General features: G+C 58.5%; 1 protein-coding gene across 1 annotated transcript in view; it reads left to right on the top strand.

The window, feature by feature from the left end:
- SEC24D (SEC24 homolog D, COPII coat complex component) overlaps positions 1–17,067 on the top strand; it is a 65,400-nt gene extending 48,333 nt beyond the window's left edge. The window contains exons 13-23 of the mRNA XM_079771076.1: positions 426–519; positions 3,534–3,650; positions 4,315–4,485; positions 5,589–5,685; positions 5,805–5,950; positions 6,774–6,912; positions 7,955–8,073; positions 9,432–9,611; positions 10,338–10,535; positions 12,828–12,917; positions 15,146–17,067. Of these exons, the coding sequence (XP_079627202.1) occupies positions 426–519; positions 3,534–3,650; positions 4,315–4,485; positions 5,589–5,685; positions 5,805–5,950; positions 6,774–6,912; positions 7,955–8,073; positions 9,432–9,611; positions 10,338–10,535; positions 12,828–12,917; positions 15,146–15,286 (1,492 nt within the window). The 3' untranslated portion in view covers positions 15,287–17,067. The remainder of the gene's footprint in view (positions 1–425; positions 520–3,533; positions 3,651–4,314; positions 4,486–5,588; positions 5,686–5,804; positions 5,951–6,773; positions 6,913–7,954; positions 8,074–9,431; positions 9,612–10,337; positions 10,536–12,827; positions 12,918–15,145) is intronic.
- Positions 17,068–19,844: the final 2,777 nt, after the last annotated feature.

Genomic DNA, 19,844 nt, shown 5'->3' with positions numbered 1-19,844 from the left:
CCTGCTTCATGACCTCGCTGCCGGCAGGTCTGCTTCTGCTTTGATTCAGTCACACGGTGTTTGCTTTTGCCATGAGCCAGGGGTGCGGACGGGGTCCTGAACCTCCGTCATCCCTGTCAGTGCTCACTCAGCCCGCACCCCTGCTCTGGGGGGAGGTCACAGGAGGCAGGCGCGTCCTCTGGGTGAGTGTGTCCTGTGATAACGGCAATAATGGAAGAATTACTCAGGAATTGCAGCCTAAACCATCGGAAATGTAGGATAGAAAAAACATCTACAAAGGGTATGATTCTGTAAATATTCCAAACAAATCTACATTTTGGTGCCAAACCACACGGGCTGCGATTCCCTGAGGACCGCCCCTGGGACCCACCCTGGTGTCGGGGGAAGCACACACCGACCTGCCTTTGCTCCCGCGCTGCCCGCAGTTTGCTGGACCAGATTCCGGAGATGTTCGCGGACTCCAACGAGAACGAGACCGTCTTCGCGCCTGTCATCCAGGCCGGCATGGAGGCCCTGAAGGTGAGGGAGCCCCTTTCAATTGCTAGTGAATGCAGTTTAAAATCAGACACACACCAAGGAAGTCCCCCGCGGAAGAAGAGGCCGCCAGCGGCTGTCCCAGACTCCCCACGGGCCTCGGGAAGTGGCCCGGCCACGGTCACATTCCCCCAGCGTCCCCGCCTCTGGTCTGTCAGGGCTTCCAGCTTAGCTCCTCCCTTTGGCTTTTATGAACTTTATTCAGTCCCCTGAACGGATTCATCAGGATCTGAACTTCCAGACCTGCTGAAAACTCCCTCCCCTCTCTCCGGGCCTGTGACTGTCGGTGACAGAGGGGGTCCCAGGCAGGTGCAGGCAGGACCCTGCTTTGTAAGGCTGGCCTGGGAACCCGGCGTCCTTCCCCGGGATCGTGCTCGCTGCGGTCCATCACAGCAAGAGTGACAGGTGTCACTCATCTCATTCTCAAGCACAGGCCCAATCAGATACAGAGCTGTAGGCACAGGAGCTTTTTCTCTTATTCTACTTACAAAATGTTTCATCAGTATGTGAATAGTGAAACTATAAATCTAAAGCTCATAACCATAAGGACAAAGAAATAAACATGGCTTGTTAAAAAAGATTGAACTTTAAAATTATATATATTGAACTTTATTTTTTTAATGGGCCCTGAGGTTTCCCTTTAGAGTTTTGCACCTGGAGGTGTTAACAGGCATGCGTCACTGAATTCTCTCAACAGGATTTATGTCGTTACTATGTTACCTCTGTCACGTACTATGTACCTGAGGCTTAGAGACGTTCAAGTTTGCCTCCTGTCACTCAGCTGAAGGGGTGGGGACTCTAACCCTCCCTTAGCGCAAGGCGTGGGATGCAGGACGCCGTGAGCGAGGGTGCTGAGTGGACAGAGCCTGGCCAGCGAAGGCCTTGGAGAGTCGGTGGGCCGCCAGGAAAGGGGGGAGATGGAGTTTTTAAAGTTTTTACTTTTTCTATTTGAATTACAGCAAACAGAAAACAGTTTTATAATAGAAATAGTTTTATAATAGTAGAAGTGATAGAAATGAAAAAGGAGTCTTAGAATTTCACATTTTGACATGTGTTACTGGGCATTGTGCTTGGATTTGGGCATTGGACCACATAGTGCGGGTGTCCCTCCTGCGCATGGACAGCGTGGTCCAGCCTGCGCTGCGTCACTGCTCCTCCTCCTCCCCCTCCCCTCCTCCTCCCCCTCCTCTTCGCCCTCCTCCCCCTCTCCCTTCCCCTCCTCCTCCTCCTCCTCCTCAGCCTCCTCATCCTCATCCTCCTCCTTCTCCCCCTCCTTCTCATCCTCCTCCCCTTCTCCTCCTCTCCCTCTCCTCTCCTTCCCCTCCTCCCCCTCCTCCTCCTCCTTCTCCTCCTCCCCCCACCCCCTTCTCATCCTCCTCCCCCTCCTCATCCTCCTCATCCTCCTTCTCCTCCTCGCTGTGCCAGCAGCCATGGAGTCCCTGCTCACTATTCACCACTGGCCGCAGCAAGCGCAGTGGGCCGTTGCTGTGTGTCAGCTGGGACCCTCGCTGGGACCCGCTCCACAAAGCACAGCAGACCATCCCTCGGTGCCCATGTGAGGGCGGGCTTACCTGGACTTCTCTTTGCTTGTTTTTAAGGAAGTTATTCTCAAACTCAAGTAGCAGGTGACTTGCTGGAAGCCTCCCAGCTGAGCCAGGCCCTTGGTGTGCCCCCGGCCCAGCTCCAGGCCAGGCCAGGGGGCACCGGGTCCCGGGCTGAGGGACAAACACGTGAGGCACCTGGTCTGTTCCGGGAGGCAGGAGACCCCAGTGCGGGATGCAGGGCGGGCGCTGGAGAGCAGGCCGGACAGGCGGCGGCAGACGGGACTGCGGAGGCCGGCAGCGTCCGGCACTGGCCGCGGGGCCGGCAGACGCCGCGGCTCAGCTCTCTGTCCTCGGGGCGCAGGACCTTCTCCAAAGGCAGAGAGGGTCGGATAGGGAACCACAGTGTGTGCAGCTGGTGCACGAGGCAGCTCCCCTCCCGGCTCCCCGCTTCCCGCTCCGCCCCCGCCCCGCCCCGCCCTCCTAAAGGACCCGGGCTCTGCCCTGTGTCGGGGAGTCTCCAGGATTCTCAGGAGAAAAGCCCAGACGTGGCCAGGGCTGTTATTCAGACACGCTCTGGGGCTGCGTGCCAGGCGGCGGAGAGGCACGCGGGGCAGTGGGGACCCTCTCACGCAGTCGGTTTCGCGTGGTCAGTGGCTTCCAGCTCCGGGAGCAGGTTCAGACACCCCTCCTGCGGGTCCACTCCCCTGGAGCCGGGTCGTCCTTCATCGCTCCAGGTTCTAGAGACTGAGTCTGAGCCCACGTCTCTCCCCTCGTCATCTCCCGGGTGGTGGGTCCTGTGTGTGCTGTTGCCACAGCACCTCAGCATTCTGTTTCTTTTTCCTTAATATGTATTTTTTTTATTTCAGAGAGGAAGGGAGAGGGAGAGAGAGAAACATCAATGATGACAGAGAATCATGGATCGGCTGCCTCCCGCACTCCCCACACTGGGGATGGAGCCTGCAACCTGGGCATGTGCCCTGACCAGGAATCGAACCGTGAGCTCCTGGTTTACAGGTGATGCTCAACCACTGAGCCACACCAGCTGGGCTGCACTGCGGCATTCTTATGCTTCCTTCCTTGAAATGCCGCTTCAGGTTCAATTCGTGTTTACCCAGTTTCTCAAGAGTGTCTGCAGCATCGTGGCCCGGAATTCTGTCACTTCCTTTGGCGCCATGAGTCCCTGGTCCTGGAACACTGGGCTGTACGTTCAACACTATAAGACACACCCAGTTGTTAAAGCACCGCGGATACAGACCTGCATTTAAATGTGGGCTCTGTCATGTCACCACTCATTTCTCAAAGCCTCAGTTTCCCCATGTCTGCGAAGGGGGACTGGACCTGCCCAGGGACGCAGGCTGCGGTGAGGGTTGCTGAGCGGGTCTCGGTGCCGGCTCATGGAAGCACTTCTGTCGTAATTGACTTCTGCTCCCTAAGCGAGGCTTCCGTGACTTGCAGGCCGCGGACTGCCCCGGGAAGCTGCTCATCTTCCACTCCTCCCTGCCCACGGCCGAGGCCCCCGGGAAGCTGCGGAACAGGGACGACAAGAAGCTGATCAACACGGACAAGGAGAAGGTGGGTGCCAGCTGCCTCCGCAGCGCCCCACGCCGCTCTCGGGGTGCAGGAGGGCCCGGGTGCGCCGTGTAGGAAAGGGAGGGGCCAGCGTGACCAGGACGTGCGGTGCAGGAGGGCTGGGGATCGGTGACGTAGGAAGCGTCCTGTCCTAGGAACACTGCTGTGTGGGATGCAGCCACATTGAGGCGCGGGCTGACTGTCTTCCTGAGGAGCCATGTAAGAGACAGGTGACGAGACAGGGTAGGGCGAGGAGCTGGGGGTGAGATGGAGGCAAAGGCAGAGGGATGGTGAGCCGCTCCTGTGCAGACGCCCTCAGTCCACTCTGCTTACACCGCGGATGCGCAGCCTGGGGAAGGGACGGGTCTGTCGGCAGGACATCGCCTGAGCAGGACCTGTGGCCTCGTCCAGGACGAGCGGGCGGGTGGCGGAGCAGCTTCTCAGGTCGTGTCAGCAGGTCAAAGGGTCAAATCGTGTGCAGACACGTCTCTCCCGATGGCCCGGCCCAAGCTGCTGTGCTGATGGTTGTAATTCATCCTTCAGCAGTTCGTGCACACAAACAACTTCTTTTCCATCGGGGAAAGCCAGTAAGAATGCAGTAGGGATTCCAAACTCAGCCCCAGCCGTTCCGTGTGCTCACTTCCCTTCCCTGCACCGCTTCCCGCAGGTCCTGTTCCAGCCCCAGACCGGTGTCTACGACTCGCTGGCCCGGGACTGCGTGGCCCACGGCTGCTGTGTGACGCTCTTCCTCTTCCCCAGCCAGTACGTGGACGTGGCCTCCTTGGGCCTCGTGCCTCAGCTCACGGGAGGGACCCTTTACAGATACAACAACTTCCAGGTAAGGCAGCCCCTGTTCCCCGGGGTTTCTGCGGCTTTCAGCCCTGGCCAGAGCTGCGCCCCGTGAGCACTTGACAGAGGGGAGCTCAGAGCTATGGGGTGCTCCCCTTCCCCGGCCCCACCCACCCCACGCCCGAGTGCCTGTGGGGCGCTGAGCTCAGGCAGCCGGGAGCTGAATACCCACGGTGGGAAAACATGTTCTGTGTATTTAGACACTGTTTTAAAAGTGACAACATATGTGTTTTAAATTGCTACAATTTGGGGGTCAGTTCATAATCCCATCCCTTCTGAGAGAGCCCGGACTGAGAGAGTGGAGAGGAGCGAGTGTCGGCCCTGTAACAGACCCCGGGCTCCTAGTGCCACTGACAGGGCGCCAGGCACAGGCTGGCACAGCCACGGCTTCTCCTGGGGACACGGGGACCTCGGAAACTTACCATATTGAGGGCAGAATGCACCGGCCGCCTCCCCAGAAGGAGGGTGCAGAAGAGGCTCAGCTATGCCCATGGTTCCTCCTCCCAAACTTACCAATCAGATCAGCCACCTGCCCTCACCTGACAGAGGGTCAGGGGCCTCTGATTTATGTCCCTGCCCCTGGGAACATGGAGTGGGCACCAGCGTTCCCCAAAATAATGACAGATGTTAGTCACTGTCTGTTTTTATTTGTCATCGATAATTACCTTAAATCCCCTACCCATGTCAATACCATAAACCAGTCAAAAGGACTCGGTAAGACCAAAGGCTGCACATGTAATAAAGTTGAAAACGTTTTGAGAGCCCTAGTCAGTGTGGCTCAATGGATAGAGCCTGTGGGCTAAAGGGTCCCGGGTTCCATTCTGGTCAAGGACACGTGCCCAGGTTGCAGGCTCAATCCCCAGTAGGGAGCGTGCAGGAGGCAGCCAATCAAAGATTTTCCCTCATCATCATTGATATTTCTATCTCTCCCTCTCCCTTCCTCTCTGAAATCAATGAAAATACATTTTTGAAAAAACTTTAAGAATCCTTTCTAAGATTTCTGGATAAAGCAGGTTTGAACTAAGGTTTTAAAACCGAGTTGCTATGTTTCACTGCCACCTGGTGGGCATGGCTCACACTTCACCTTCTCAGATGCACTTGGACAGCCAGCAGTTCCTGAACGACCTCAGGAACGACATTGAAAAGAAGATAGGCTTCGACGCCATCATGCGGGTCCGCACGAGCACAGGTACTTCCGTTCACGCTGCTCTCGGGCCTCTGTTGTATGTGGTTTCCTCTATGAGGTCAGGACAGGCCGGCGGGGAAAACGGTGACATAGAAGCAACGCTTCCCTCCCCTCGTCCTCAGGTTTCCGAGCCACTGACTTCTTCGGTGGGATCGTCATGAACAACACGACCGACGTGGAGATGGCGGCCATCGACTGCGACAAGGCGGTGACCGTGGAGTTCAAGCACGACGACAAGCTGGGCGAGGACAGCGGGGCCTTGATCCAGGTGCCGGGCTTTCGTTCCCAGCTTTGCCCCGTTACCGCGGTGATGGCGGGAGACAGTGCTCTCCGGTGGGTCTCAGGGAACCCGGCTCTCCCCGGAGGCAGAGCGTCAGGTAGCACCCCGCCGTGCTCTGCACTCCAATGCTCCCCTGCAGCAATCACGTCGCTGCCTGAGAGCCCGCGGACCGTGGTCAGTGTCAGGGCATCGGCAGGCCAGGCCAGGACTCGTTCTCGGGTCAGCACCGTCGCCCGGGTCTCGCGCGCCTGCCATATGGCAGGCGCCCTGTTCTGAGCAAGCATAAGTGGGACTGGGCATGGTGATCAGTAAGACTAACTCGAAGCCCGGGAGACAGTGAATTAAAACAAGAAACATTGAATCTCAGGGTCCTAGTTTCCACACCCAGCGTCACCTTAGAGAGAGGCTGGCATTCGTGAAGAGAAGTTCCCTGACGTTTACTCTAAACCACAGGCCTCTGGGGAAAGGGTGCTGGCTTGCCTCTGCAGCTCGATGGGCGCATGAACCTGAGCTTCACAGCGCATGTTCCTAAGGGAGGGGGGTGCGGAGGTCACAGGACAGGAGGCGTGACTTCTCCAGTCCCTGCGATGGAATCTGAGCCGCGGGAATGGAGTGGAGATGCAGGCAGGCGGCTACCTGTGGGCTTCTCCTGAAACCCTCAGGAAGCCCCGGGCGTGGCCACCTTCCTTGCCCTCTGCGGTCACAGACGCAGCTCGGGGGGGAGGGAGCGGGCTTGCAGCCACAGCCTGAGACTGCGAGGCCAGGCTGGGGAGGGGCGTGCTCACGACCTCCCTGTGCCGCCCGCCCGCAGTGCGCTGTGCTCTACACCACCGTCGGCGGGCAGCGGAGGCTGCGCATCCACAACCTGTCCCTGAGCTGCAGCGCGCAGCTGGCCGACCTCTACAAGAGCTGCGAGACGGACGCCCTCGTCAACTTCTTCGCCAAGTCAGGTGAGCTTGGCTGCGCCCTGCCCAGGCCAGGGCCCTCCGGACCCCGGGGCGGTTCAGGTTCCCCGGCTACCAAATCCGCGGCTGCTCAAGGCCCGCGTGTAAATGCGTAGATGGCGGAGTGTTTGCATACCACCTGCGCGCACCATCCTGTGGACCTGAATCACGGGGACTGTCCAGATGCCCCGACCAGCGCGGATGCCGTGGGACAGCTCTGCTGCCCGCGAGGGAATGAGGACGAGAATGTCCTGTGCACCAGCCCCGGTGGCCTGACTACACAGGACGCGTCAGCCACTGCATCACTTTAAGTTTTCCATCCACGATTGGTTGAATCCGTGGATGTGGAACCCGTGAATCCACGGGCGGCTGTGATCAGTCAGCCTGGTGGCTAGTCCAGTTCGTAGTAATAGGCACAGCTGTGCTGGTGCAGCGTCTTGTGGGTACACTCAGGATTTACAAGTATAAAGGGGGAAGGAGACAGCCAGCATCTCTAACGCAGGACTGAGGGGTCGAGGGTCAGGCCACCGTGCAGTCTTAGTTTCCTTCCTGGGTCTGAGTTGAACCTGTGGACGGTGGCGCTCGGCCTCCTTGAGTGCGTGTCCCTCTGGCACTCGGGACAGTGGAGGTGGTCCCTGGCCACACTGACTTGCTTGCAAACCACGGGGATTGCGAAACGGCAGAGGCCAGGGTGGAGCTCCCTTTGCGACCCCCCCACCCCCACCCCCGGCCAATCCCAGTGGAGATTCTAACGAGGCTTTAGAAACAGCATCCAGCGTGGGAACCAGGATGTCGGCAGGTGAGCCCTCCTCTCTGGGTGGAGCTCCACGACTCGTGCCCTGGGGAAGGCAGGACGTCCGGCCGCTTGTGGGGCCGGCGCGCTCCCGGGCGGGCGTCCTGCTGCGTCAGGCGGGCGCTAGCGACGGAGCTGCCCCTTCCTGGCTGCCCTTCCCTGTGTGGTCGCGAGGACAGCAGTTTGGGATTTCTGTTCTGCGTGAAGGGATCCGTTTCTGAACCAAAACGCACCCTTGCTCTGCTGTGCCCACAGCTTTCAAGGCGGTTCTGCACCAGCCCCTGAAGCTTATCCGGGAGATCCTGGTCAACCAGACCTCGCACATGCTGGCGTGCTACCGCAAGAACTGCGCCAGCCCGTCCGCCGCCAGCCAGGTGAGCGCCCGCCGAGGCCGTGTGGCCTCCTCGCGCCGAGCCGGGTGCTGAAGGCTTGAGATTGTGCAGGACTCAGGGACCAGCAAGACTGAGGATGGGGATGCGGTGTTTTATGGCCAACGTCAAAGCTCAGTGGCCGGAGAGTGTGCCCATTGGGTGGACAGCGCCCGCGGCGTGCGAGCAGAGACCTCTGAGCTCCGCACGGTGCATGCGGGTTCCCTTTCCTGTGCGGGTTGTGAACTGTGTGCTTCCGTTCTTGGCGGTGCACTAACGAGCTGACACGAGCTAACGGCGGGATGAGCTCTTTGTGTCTGTAACATGGATGCGATGGATAGATATCCCAGCTCCTCATGCCCTAAAAACTCACGGCATGGGGAGTTTTGAAACGTGTCCTGGCCGTCATACAGTACGTGGACGTTTCCGACGCTTCCTTAAAAACCCGCATCTCCACTCCCCGAAAGCAGAGCCCCCCCGCCTCCACGCCTGCGCCTCTCCCCTCCGCACCCCTCCCGTCACTCACACCGGCGCCACTCCAAGCCCCGGGTGCACTTCTGAGCAGAGCATGTGGGTTAGAAGGAGACGGTGAGCAGCAGACGGGAAAGCTTTCCGGGTCGTCCTTTGTCAAAAGTGGGTGCTGAGCGCGGACCTGAAGCCCCACCCACACGTAGCAGCACCAGCACCTGAATCCTGCGCTTTAACTGGAATCCAGATTCCCCACACAGCCGGCCGCCGCTGGGGGCCCGGGAGCACTGCTTTTACTGACTTGCGGGGCCAGGCCGAGGCCGGGGCCAGAGAGGTCGTAGGGTGCGAAATGGAAGGAGGCGCCCCCCGGGGTCGTGTGGTCCCGGCTCGGTTAAGACATGTAACTGCAGGCAACACTGGAAGGACCTTCCGAGCTTCCGCCAGCAGGCAGGTCCGATGTGTTACCTCTGCTGGCAGGGAAATGCCCTGGCCTGTCTGTGGCTCCGAGGGGAGGGCGGAGGGAAGCCCTTCAGCACAGCTGCGCTGAAGCTGGTGGAGGGGCCCCGCCTTCCCTGTCGCTGCGTCCTGAGGCAGGACCAGGAGGGGAGGGGCGGGAATGGGGACAAGGAGGGCAAGCCCAGAGGCCCTGCGGGATTCCCTCCCCAGCTGCAGTCTGATGTGTATGTCCTTTTCCGTGGTTAAGCTGGAAGGGGAAGAGGTCAGGAATTCACAGCCAGACACTTGCTTGCAGATGGCCATCACTCGACACGCTGTCTCTCTCGGGTGCTTCCTCGCCCGCAGCCACGCGGAGGGGGCCCTGGACGGCTCCATTCCCCGACGTCTATGAGATGGAGCTGGGAGAAGGGTGGACGTCTGAAACAGTGTCTCTCTTTCAGCTCATTCTGCCGGATTCCATGAAAGTGCTGCCGGTGTACATGAACTCCTTGCTGAAGAACTGCGTGCTGCTCAGCCGGCCCGACATCCCCACGGACGAGCGGGCGTACCAGCGGCAGCTGGTCATGACCATGGGCGTGGCTGACTCGCAGCTCTTCTTCTACCCGCAGCTCCTGCCCATAGTGAGCACCTGCAGGGGCGGGGCTGGGAGGGGCTCCTGCGTGGGCCACTCTCGGGGGGGGGCTGGAGGAGCCCCTGCCCTGGCTGCTCAGGTCGCTGAGTGGTGGGAGGTTGGAAAGGCGGTGCTGAGACCCCGAGAGCATTAGACACCTGCATGTGCCGTGGGGCCTCACATGCGTGTCCGTGGGCTCAGTCACCACACCCCATCAGCACGCACTGAGCGGCCTGACCAAAGGCTGTGGTCAGCAGGTCAGTGTGTGAGGGCGCCTGCGTGGTGCAGGGACTGCCCTCACCCTCCGGGCAGTGTGTTCTACTTCTCTGGAGTCGGTCTGGGCTGCCCCTGCATTGTCCTGTGAAGGTCAAGTTCCAGCTGGGGGAGGGGAGGAGAGGGGAGCGGGGAGCAGGCGGTGGCTGCTCTCTCATCCGGGGCTCACACCAGCCCAGGCTGTCATATCAGTGCAGTCAGAGGCCAGCGAGGTTGGAAATAAGCTATGGACTCTCCATCGCTATGAATGTTAGCAGTAAATTGTGCAGACAGCTGCTTTTCCGATAAAATCGGATTGTGGACAATCTCCATGCAGAGGAAGTCGAGCTCTGAGGGACAAGAACAGCACCCCCAGGAGGGAAGGGGGAGGAGGAGAGAAGGAGGCAGAGAGAGGAGGAGGAGGAGGGAGCGGGAGAGGCAGGGAGGAGAGGACGTGTTTCTAACTCTCGCCTCTGTCTGCCAGCACACGGCGGCCACCCAGAGCCCAAGCCCCACGGTGCCCGCCGCCGTCCGCTGCTCGGAGGCCCGTCTTTCCGAGGAAGGCGTCTTCCTCCTGGCCAACGGGCTGCACATGTTCCTGTGGCTGGGCGTCAGCAGCCCCCCCGAGCTCATCCAGGGAATATTCAATGTGCCGTCCCTGGCGCATGTCAACGCGGACATGGTGGGCCTCTTTTCATTGTTTCTACACAAATTCTTCAGTATTTTTGTTCATGTGCAACCACGTGTTACAAAGAAAACGGGGCAAATAGTTCTGTATAAGAACGAGAGAATTTCGTGTTTTGACGGATAACAATTAGCTCCAATTGTTAACAATTGTTAACAATTAGATAACAATTAGCCGCTGTAAAGTTGTTTGTGGAAAGTATTAGACAAGCGAACAAAACACGTGCGGTTAGCAGAGCTTGCCAGCGGCGCTGAGCACTCACCACGTGGCCGTCACCGCACGGGCAGCACCTCACTGAAGTCTCAGCTGCGGCCCGGGCACAGGTGCTCCCAGGTCGGCGGGCCAAGGTGGCGACTGAGGTCCTTCTTGGGCTGCGGGCTCACCTGGAGTGAACTGCACGTCTGACGGGGCAGAAATCTTTCTCCCGCGCTCAGCTGCAGGCATCGCAGATCAACGCCCTGCAAGCGAACGCTCCCCAAAATGGCACCCCCTGCTGCAGGTCCCCGTGGAGGGAACACCCTGGCTTTAAGGTGCACGCGGAGAAGCAGCGGCTGCCGCTTGTTTGAGGCCCATTTATTGGGAACCTTAGTTACACCGTTGCCGGCTTCGCTCTCCTCTGTGCCGGCTGGTGGTTCCTAAGAACCAGAGTCCGTTCCCACGTGCTGGTCTGAAGGCAGGTGCACAGCACCTGGGAGGAGGCGGGGCTAACGTTGCAGGCTGGTGAGGAGTCAGCATAGCTTTAAAGGAGTTAAAGGGGCCGTATCCCATTCAGAGGCTAGTTTTAAGAAGAAGGTGAAGATTTAGAAATGGTAAGATATCTGTGTGGGGTTGAAATTAAGGAATGATTAGAAATGCAATTTCAAAAAAAAAGAAAAGTGTAATTAAAAAAATAAAAATTCAGTAGGCAGACAACTCTATGAATCTCAAGAATGTTTCTATGAAACAGAGGAAGTGCCTCTACTTTTTTTTTTAAGTCTTTATTTATTTATTTTAATCCTCACCCGAGTATATTTTTTCCATTGATTTTTAGAGAGAGTGGAAGAGAGGGGAAAGACAGAGGGAAACATCGATGTGTTTGATTGGTTGCCTCCTGCATGCCACCAACTAGGGCCTGGGAGGGGGAGGAGCCTGCAACCAAGGTACGTGCCCTTGACCAGAATCGAACCCGGGACCCTTTGGTCCGCAGGCCAAAGCTCTATCCACTGAGCCAACCGGCCAGGGTGGAAGTACCTCTCCTTCCGCAGTGCGCTGATGCAGTAACGGTCAGTGCATCTCTGCTGATGAGCGTGCATGCGAGTCGCCAGCCTCCACGGAGAGCACGCCTGGCGGGCCTGCTCCTGTCCGCCTGCCTCCTCGCAGCCTCGTCAGAAAATGCACACAGCACCACCTGTCGCTCTCTCTGTAGGGCAGCTGATGCCTCGAGCCATGCACACGGGGTACCCTCGCCCTGTGTAACCTATTGAATAAAGGCTCCGCCTTAACATCCGTGAATACACGTGGGAGGTGGCCTGTGACTAACGGGCGAGTTTCTGCTGTTTTACAATCCTATGGAAACGGGCCGTGTGGGTTGCTGAGGTGTGTGACTGCGGCAAGCTCCCAGGACGGCAGGCTCTCGGGGGCTCTGGCTGAGAAGCAGGCGACACTTACTGTCCTGCTGGACAGAGCTCACGTCCCCAGGCTGTGCGTCTGTGGACCATTAACCAGCTGTAGGGACTCTGGGAGGCCACGCCCCCTCGAGAAAGCAGCGTTTGGGTCTAATGTGGAGCAGTGGCACTCGGATGGCAGTTCCAGACCTCGGGGTGCCACAGGGTCCCACCGCTGATCACTCACAATGCAGCCTGGAAACACCGCCTTGAGCAGGGATTGCCCCGGGGGCGTCCTCTTCATAAACAGCCCGCTGAGTGACCAGTGAGGCCCGGGCCGGAGCAAAGCCCGCTGAGTGACCAGTGAGGCCCGGGCCGGAGCAAAGCCCGCTGGGTGGTCAGTGAGGCCTGGGCCGGAGCAAAGCCCGCTGGGTGGTCAGTGAGGCCCGGGCCGGAGCAAAGCCCGCTGGGTGGTCAGTGAGGCCCGGGCCGGAGCAAAGCCCGCTGGGTGGTGTGCCGCAGGATGAGGCGCTGTTCAGCGCACTGTTTTACATTTCTGATGTTGGGGTAAATGAACTAAGTCTGCAGTGAAATATATGGGTTAGAAGGGTGTTTTTTAACGTTAATATTCTAATGCTCTGATTGCTGCTTCTACACAAATGTTACAAATTACACTGACTTGTCTGACTGATGTTCTTAATCTCAGACGGTCCTGCCCGAGGTGGGAAGCCCGCATTCTCAGACGCTCCGGGCAATCGTCGGCGCTCTCCAGCGTAAGAGGCCCTACTCAATGAAGGTGAGACGGGTTCCACTCCTCCTCTCTTCCGTTTCTGAATTTCATACAGACTTTTTAAACGCACGTCCTACGGTGTTATAGGGTAGAAAACTCACACTCACCTCCGAGTAGATCCACCAGATCACCAGCCACACATACGCGGAGTGAACGGCCGCCCCCTGGCCAGCCCCGTGAGGGCAAGCCCCTCCTCACCAGGACGCCCTGTCTGGCGTGGCATTTGGTCAGAGTCTGAAATGACTTCCCTTCAGCGCTGAGTCAGATGGATGCTGAGTCAGCCTCATTCAGAACACGGGCAGAGCGTTTCCTTTTATGACTCGATTTATGACGTCTGTGAAGTTTTGCCCGGCCCTTCTACGCCCTTCCCAAGCCTTTTTTGAGAACGAGTGAAAGGGCTGAAAACGCCTCTAATTCAGGGAGATGGTGCCTGCCGCTGAGTCCCAGCCCACCGGCTTCCTTCTCCAGCCCAGGGCCCCCTCCTGCGCTTCGGGGCCACCGTGACGATGGCCAGCCCGCGGGGCAGGACGCTCACCCGGCGGCAGCTCCCCGGCCCAGCCCCGCACTGCAGGCTGTCCCTGCCCTGGGCGTCAGTCCAAGCAGCCTCTCCCTGGGCCAGCTGCCCCTCGTGCAGACGTCGGCTTCAGGGGCCAGTAAACTCATGGAGAGCTGCCAGGTGAACACAGAACTTTCCAGAATAGTTTCACTCCACACGCCGCCTGCTTGGGTTCAGTTTTAGGACAAGACCTAGTGATGGCAGGGGAGCCCCACACTGAGCATGCTGCTCCCGGGACCCTGACCCCCAGGAGACGTAGACAAGAGGGGGGTCTCCTGTCACAGTGGAAGGCGCTGGGGTCAGAGTGCACAGCGGTGACGCCCCCGTCCCAGCTGCACAGCCGCTTCCCGCCGCCCGCCTTCCGCAGAGAAGCGGCCTTCCGTCGCTCAGGAGCCCTCCGCCCGGGAGGGAGAGCCTCCTCTGCTCCGCGCTCCCCCCCCCCGCCCCCCTTACGGAGCCCCGTCAGCTCTGGCTGTAAAGCATCTGGGTGACTAGGACATGGGAGCAGAATACAAGCAGTTGCACATACAACAATTTCAGCCCGAGTGCTTAAAGAAGCAGAGATTCCCATGTGCCCCTTGCAAATGCATCTGCTTGTGAGGTTCCTCCAGCCATTCCGGGCGCTGTCTGTATAGAGAACGTGAAAATCTAGGGCTACAGAGTGAGATGGAGCCCCCTCAGCCCACTGCCTGGCACAGAGCCCCCCTCAGCCCCTCTCCATGCACAGAGCCCCCTCAGCCCCCTGCCTGGCACAGAGCCCCCCTCAGCCCCTCTCCATGCAGAGCCCCCTCAGCCCCCTGCCTGGCACAGAGCCCCCCTCAGCCCCTCTCCATGCACAGAGCCCCCCCTCAGCCCCTCTCCATGCACAGAGCCCCCCCTCAGCCCCTCTCCATGCACAGAGCCCCCCCTCAGCCCCTCTCCATGCACAGAGCCCCCCTCAGCCCCTCTCCATGCACACAGCCGCCCCTCAGCCCTGCTCCCTGGCACAGATGTGAAGGTGGGCATGAAGGAGCTCCCTCACCTGCCAGCCTCCCAGGAGGTCTCGGGCCTGGAGAGAATCGATGCCCACAGGGAGCAGCACGGATTCCCCAGGCTTTCCGGGCAATGAGGTCCTAGACCTGGAGCCTCCAGTCCTTCCGCCCAGTGTCTCATCCTGCCGGCTCTGCCTGGCCTGTGGCACAGACATGGCCGAGTCCTAGGGCACGTGGGAGAAGCTAGACACAAACCAAGTGAGACGTGAGCCTTGACTGCAGGCTCACCAGGATGCAGGGCTCCACCTTCTGTGGGGTGGCCTCCCATGCCTGGCCCCGACACCGGGAGCCGGCACACCCATGTCCTCGCCCACACAGACCTGCTGACCTGTGCTGTCGGCAGCAGCAGCTGTTGCTGGATTAGCATTTTTACAGGCCGAGGCCCTGGCCAGGTAACAGGAAAGAGAGCAAGCGGCGCTGACAAAGTTGTCCTGGGACGGCCCTTCCCGCTTGGGCTGGGGATGCGGGACTGCGGGCAGGGCCGCAGGGAAGCCTGGCGTTCGCTCTCTGCTGATGCTTCCCGCCTGGTCTGGACCTGGCACCTTCCTCATCCTCCAGGCCTCGCAGGGACACGATGGTTTTGGTGGCGTGGGAACATAGGAAATTGAGCCCAGAAAGTGTAACGGCTGCCTTGCGCTCTCTCCTAGCTGGTGATCGTGAAGCAGCGAGAGCAGCCGGAGATGGCGTTCCGGCAGCTGCTGGTGGAGGACAAGGGGCTGGACGGGGGCCCGTCCTACATGGACTTCCTGTGCTGCCTGCACAAGGGCGTCTGCCAGCTGCTCAACTGATGCCTCCCCAGGCGCTGGCTGCTCCGGGGCGCCTCCTCGTGGCGCCTGACTCTCCGGCACAGGCAGCAGCTACCTGGGTTCCTGGCTGGTTTGCAGACGGCTTTGCGGCCGGCCTTCTGAGCCAGCGTCCGTCCGTGCTCAGTGGGAAGCCTCAAGGACCGTCTGCCTGGTCGCAGCGTGCGGCTGTTAACCGGGCGGCCCGTCCCACCGCCGCGGGTTTACCGAGCTGCAGACACCCTAGCTCCCTCCTCTGTGCTACACACATAAATTATTTTTCCAAGTGTACAGATTGGGGTAAAAGCTTGTCTTGGTTCCTCTCCCATTTGCAGCGAGGGGAAAAAACTTAATTTTTACATTATATTTTTTAAAATCATGTAACCCCACTGAACACATTTTTCAACTTGAGGTTTGCATAGCAGACTTTTAATGACCTTGGGATCTATTAGTAGAACCATCTGTGTTCTACGTTTTTTCAAGATTACGTGTTGTATACGGTACCACTCTTCCGCGCCGTCTGTTTTGTCTGTACAGACGTCCTCATCAGTCCTCGGTGGGTCTCCGGGCAGTGCGGAGGGCTCTGTCTGCAGCGGGGTCTCGGCCAGCCAGGGCCCTCAGCGCCCTGCTCTGCAGGAGGCTCACGTAGGGGTTCAGAGGCCGCGGGCCAGGCAGGCGCACGTGTGCGGGGATCACTCACGCCCCGCCTTCGTCTGGAAGTGCCCCAGTGACAGACAGGGAATCGCTAGGAATGTATGTTCGTTTGTTTAATGTCTGGTCAGATGGAAACATGTTTCTCCATTACTGAAGCAATAAAGAGTAAAGTAAGCATTTAGATCATGTGTTTGAGGGTGGAAAGATAACCTGGAACGGAACTTGCGCCCAGGAGGAGGCATTGCGGCTGCAGTGTCTGACCCCGCCCCAAAAGCTGGTGGGGAGAAAAGGTAGTGCTTTGGGGAGAGCTGACACGTGGACTTGGGTTGCTGCAAACAGGACGGGATGCTGGCTAGACTGATACAAGACACGAGAGGCTGGGAATCCCAGCGCCGCCTCCGGGGCACTCGGCCCGCTGAAGGCAGGTGAGCAGCCATTCAGACCAGCTGTGCTAGAAAGTTCTACCAGCTGTGTCTCTGTGTGTGCAGCTCTCTACCTGCGGAGCCCACAGGTGAGTCCTACCTCTACTTGATGGCAGCTTCAGATGGTTCAGAGGTCACCACCTCCCGTTGCGTCTTGTTGGCCAGGAATGCCAGCCCGAAGCGTGTCCTCACAGCACGGCCCCCAGAGCCCTCTCCCCCACACCGAGCACTCCGAGCCCAGTGTTCAGTCACAAAGTGATGGCGGATGTGGGCGGAGAACCGAGCGCCCAGTACCTGTCCTTGCAGCACGGCGGCTGCAGGGTGAGCTCGCGGGAAGGTCAGCGGGTTTCTCTGGACAATATTTTTGAAAGTGTTACCAGTTAGCTATCAATATAAAACTCTTTTGCAATAAGAATTTTCCATTTTAATACCTTTTATAGACTAAGGCTTTAGTTTATTAAGCCAGTCTTTTTCATTGTAATTTTTCAAATTTTGGTATTCTTTGGGCCATGAAAAACTGTTTCTTTAAAAACAGTATCCGTGCATGGCCCATATGGCTCCATGGTTGATCATTGACCCATGAACCAGGAGGTCACGGTTTGATTCCTGGTCAGGGTACATGCCCAGGCTCAGTCCGTAGTAGGGGGCGTGTAGGGGGCATGCAGGAGGCAGCTGATCAATAATACTCTCTCATCATTGATGTTTCTCTCTCTCCCTCCCCCTCTCCCTTTCTCTCTGAAATCAATAAAAATATTTTAAAAAACAAAAACATATTACCCATGTTTGAAGAAATCGACTTTAGGATACTCTGTGGGGTTTAATGCCTGTTTGGCAAAAAGACATTTATGAATGAGGGGAAATGAGACTTAGCACACAGACTGACATTGCAACAGTAAACTAGTGTGCAAAAAGGGTCCCGTTTTACAAATCACCCTCAGGAGCCTGACCCTGTCCACGGGCCGGGCACCCACAGGCCCCAGGGAGGAGACAGGCGGTACTGGCTGCGATGGCGGCCTTCCCCCGGTCAGGACGTGGAGACACCCAGCCCGGGAGTGACCCCCAGCTCTGAGGCCACCCCACCCTTCCTGTCAGCACCACCCCAGGAGGCGGCGGGATTTAAAATTCCTCGTGGGCCCAGGTCAGCCCCACGGTGCCCTGGAGCCCAGCTGCTCTGCTTCCTCGCTGAGCTCAGGGTGTGGGACGACACAGCCAGTTCCCAGGGAGCCCCGCCCCCCAGGCTCCTGGGCCCCTGAGCCCTCCTGGGACACCTGCCCTGGGCCCCCCTCCTCACCGGGAGGAGCTAGTCCAGCTGCTCCTCCAGCTCCTGCCAACAGGCCGTGTAGCGTGGCCATGTCACCGTCCTTCCCGAACAGGCTGCGTCTGGCAGGAAGTGTTTATCATTGACACCCCGAGGAAAGAGGCCATAAAGGCAGGGCCGGGGCAATGGTTCGGTGAGTCCATCGATAAGCCAAGTCCGTGGAAATTTCTCTGTCTCCTGAGCCTCAATAATGCTCTCTTTGGTGAGAGGGAAAATCCGTACTAGACACAGGCTTCCTGCACAGCGGGGAGGCCTCCGCGAGGGCCGGGGGGCCTCGGGCGCCACCTCCAGGGTTCGGCAGGCTCCGCAGACTGTCTGGTGTTACATTCAGAGGCCGGCAGCACCCCTGCGCCTTCCTGACGTGGCGCCGGGCACCGGGTGCTAAGGGCACGGGCCGGTCACCCACAGGCCCCAGGGAGACAGGCGGTATTGGCTGCGATGGCGGCCTTCCCCCGGGTCAGGACGCGGAGGCACCCAGCCCCGAGTGACCCCCCAGCTCAGAGGCCACCCCACCCTTCCTGTCAGCACCACCCCCAGAGGCAGCGGGATTTAAAATTCAGGGAGTTAGTTGGCTGAAAAGCTGACATTTGAGCTTATATTTCTTAAAATTTTGCTTTAGAATTATCTTTATACATAAAATTGCTTTAAAGACAATATTCTTAGCCATGCTTATGTGCTTTAAAAATCCTATTTCGATAAGACAGAACAGTAGAAAAGGAAGCTCTCACCTTTTTTAAACTGATTTGAGAGAGAGAGAGAAATACCTATTTGTTGTCACACTTAGTTATACATTCATGGGTTGCTTCTTGTATGTGCCCTGACCGGGGATGGAACCCGCAACCTTGGTGCATCGGGACGATGCGCTCATCAACCGAGCTACCCGGCCAGGGCAAGTGAGCTCTGATCTTGACCCCCTGTGACCAGGCACATAAGCCTAGCTTTTTGGACAGCCATACCCTCCACCGACCCGTGCAGCTCATCAGAATTATGGGCAAAGCCTCTCTCCCTCATATTGAAGTGTGTGCACTGCCTGTCCCGATGCTGGTGTGCGAAGCACACACCTGTCAAAGGAGAGCCAGCACCATGACGGGAGCATGAACTTGGTGGCATCACCAGCATGAACTACTGTGGGCATCTCTGAACACAACTGTCCTGACTCTCCATCCTCCGCTTTAAAGACAAAACGGAAACCCCAGGAAGGGGCAGGAGAAGCTGGTGGTTCTTTTCTCCAGGCCCAACCCGGCCTCCCTGTGCGCAGCGGAATGGCGCAGTCGCATCCAAGTGTCCGCCCGTGGCTGCGATCCAGTGTCCCAGAGCGTCCCGGCCGCATGCGCTCAAAGGGGATGGTGTCCTGCCCCAACGGACCAACTGTTTTCCTCTCCTAGTAAATTTGGTTACGTAGTATTTATAGCACGGAATGTACAATATGCCTGCAGCATTCAGCAAAATTAATTTTCAGAAATGTAGTTCCATGAAAGGCAAATGCAGGGATTTCGCATGAACATCTCAGACTTCACCTCTTCCCTCCGCGGTGACCTCAGCGGGAGCGCAGCCACGATGCCCACCTGACCCGGTGTGAGCTCTCCTGTCCGCACCTGCCTCAGGCCCGGGCTCCACGCCCCGAGGCCCATCGCTGTTTACTGAGGTGCTGGGCTGCTCCGCTCTCCTTAGAGGAGCCGAGAACACCCCTCGCCGCGGGGACAGCACAGGAGACAAATGGGAGAATGGGGAGCGCAGGTGAATGCTCCGTCTGTGACCCTCACACTCACGCTTCCCCACGGACCCGTATCACGCACTCAGTTCCCATGGTGCTCCTGTGCCTACATTCTCAATTACTTTGTCTGGAAAAACCTACCGAATCCGACTTCATGTTGTTAGCACCTCTCTAGTCAGACGCCGCGATGGGCCCGAGTGTGCCGGGCACTGGGGACGGGCTTAGGGGGCTGTCCACATTCCTCGAGGCAGCGTTTCCCCCGAGGGGACGATGAGGCCTTGAGGGCAGGCGTCTCCAGATCGGAGAGGTCAGGGGAGGCTTTCTGGGAAGGCCTGGGTGCACAGCGGCAAAGCTGACGACAGGTACTCGGCACCCAGGCACCAGCTGCTAGGTCCTCATGGCCCGGCCTCGCAGGGCTGCTCTGAGGAAGGCTGCTTGTGAGCCCGAGTTTGCTGA

Source organism: Cnephaeus nilssonii (genome assembly GCF_951640355.1).
Source record: "Cnephaeus nilssonii genome assembly, chromosome: 5".
Taxonomy (NCBI): Eukaryota; Metazoa; Chordata; class Mammalia; order Chiroptera; family Vespertilionidae; genus Cnephaeus; species Cnephaeus nilssonii.
Note: the sequence above shows the minus strand (reverse complement) of the source record. Positions and strands in the feature narration are given on the sequence as shown.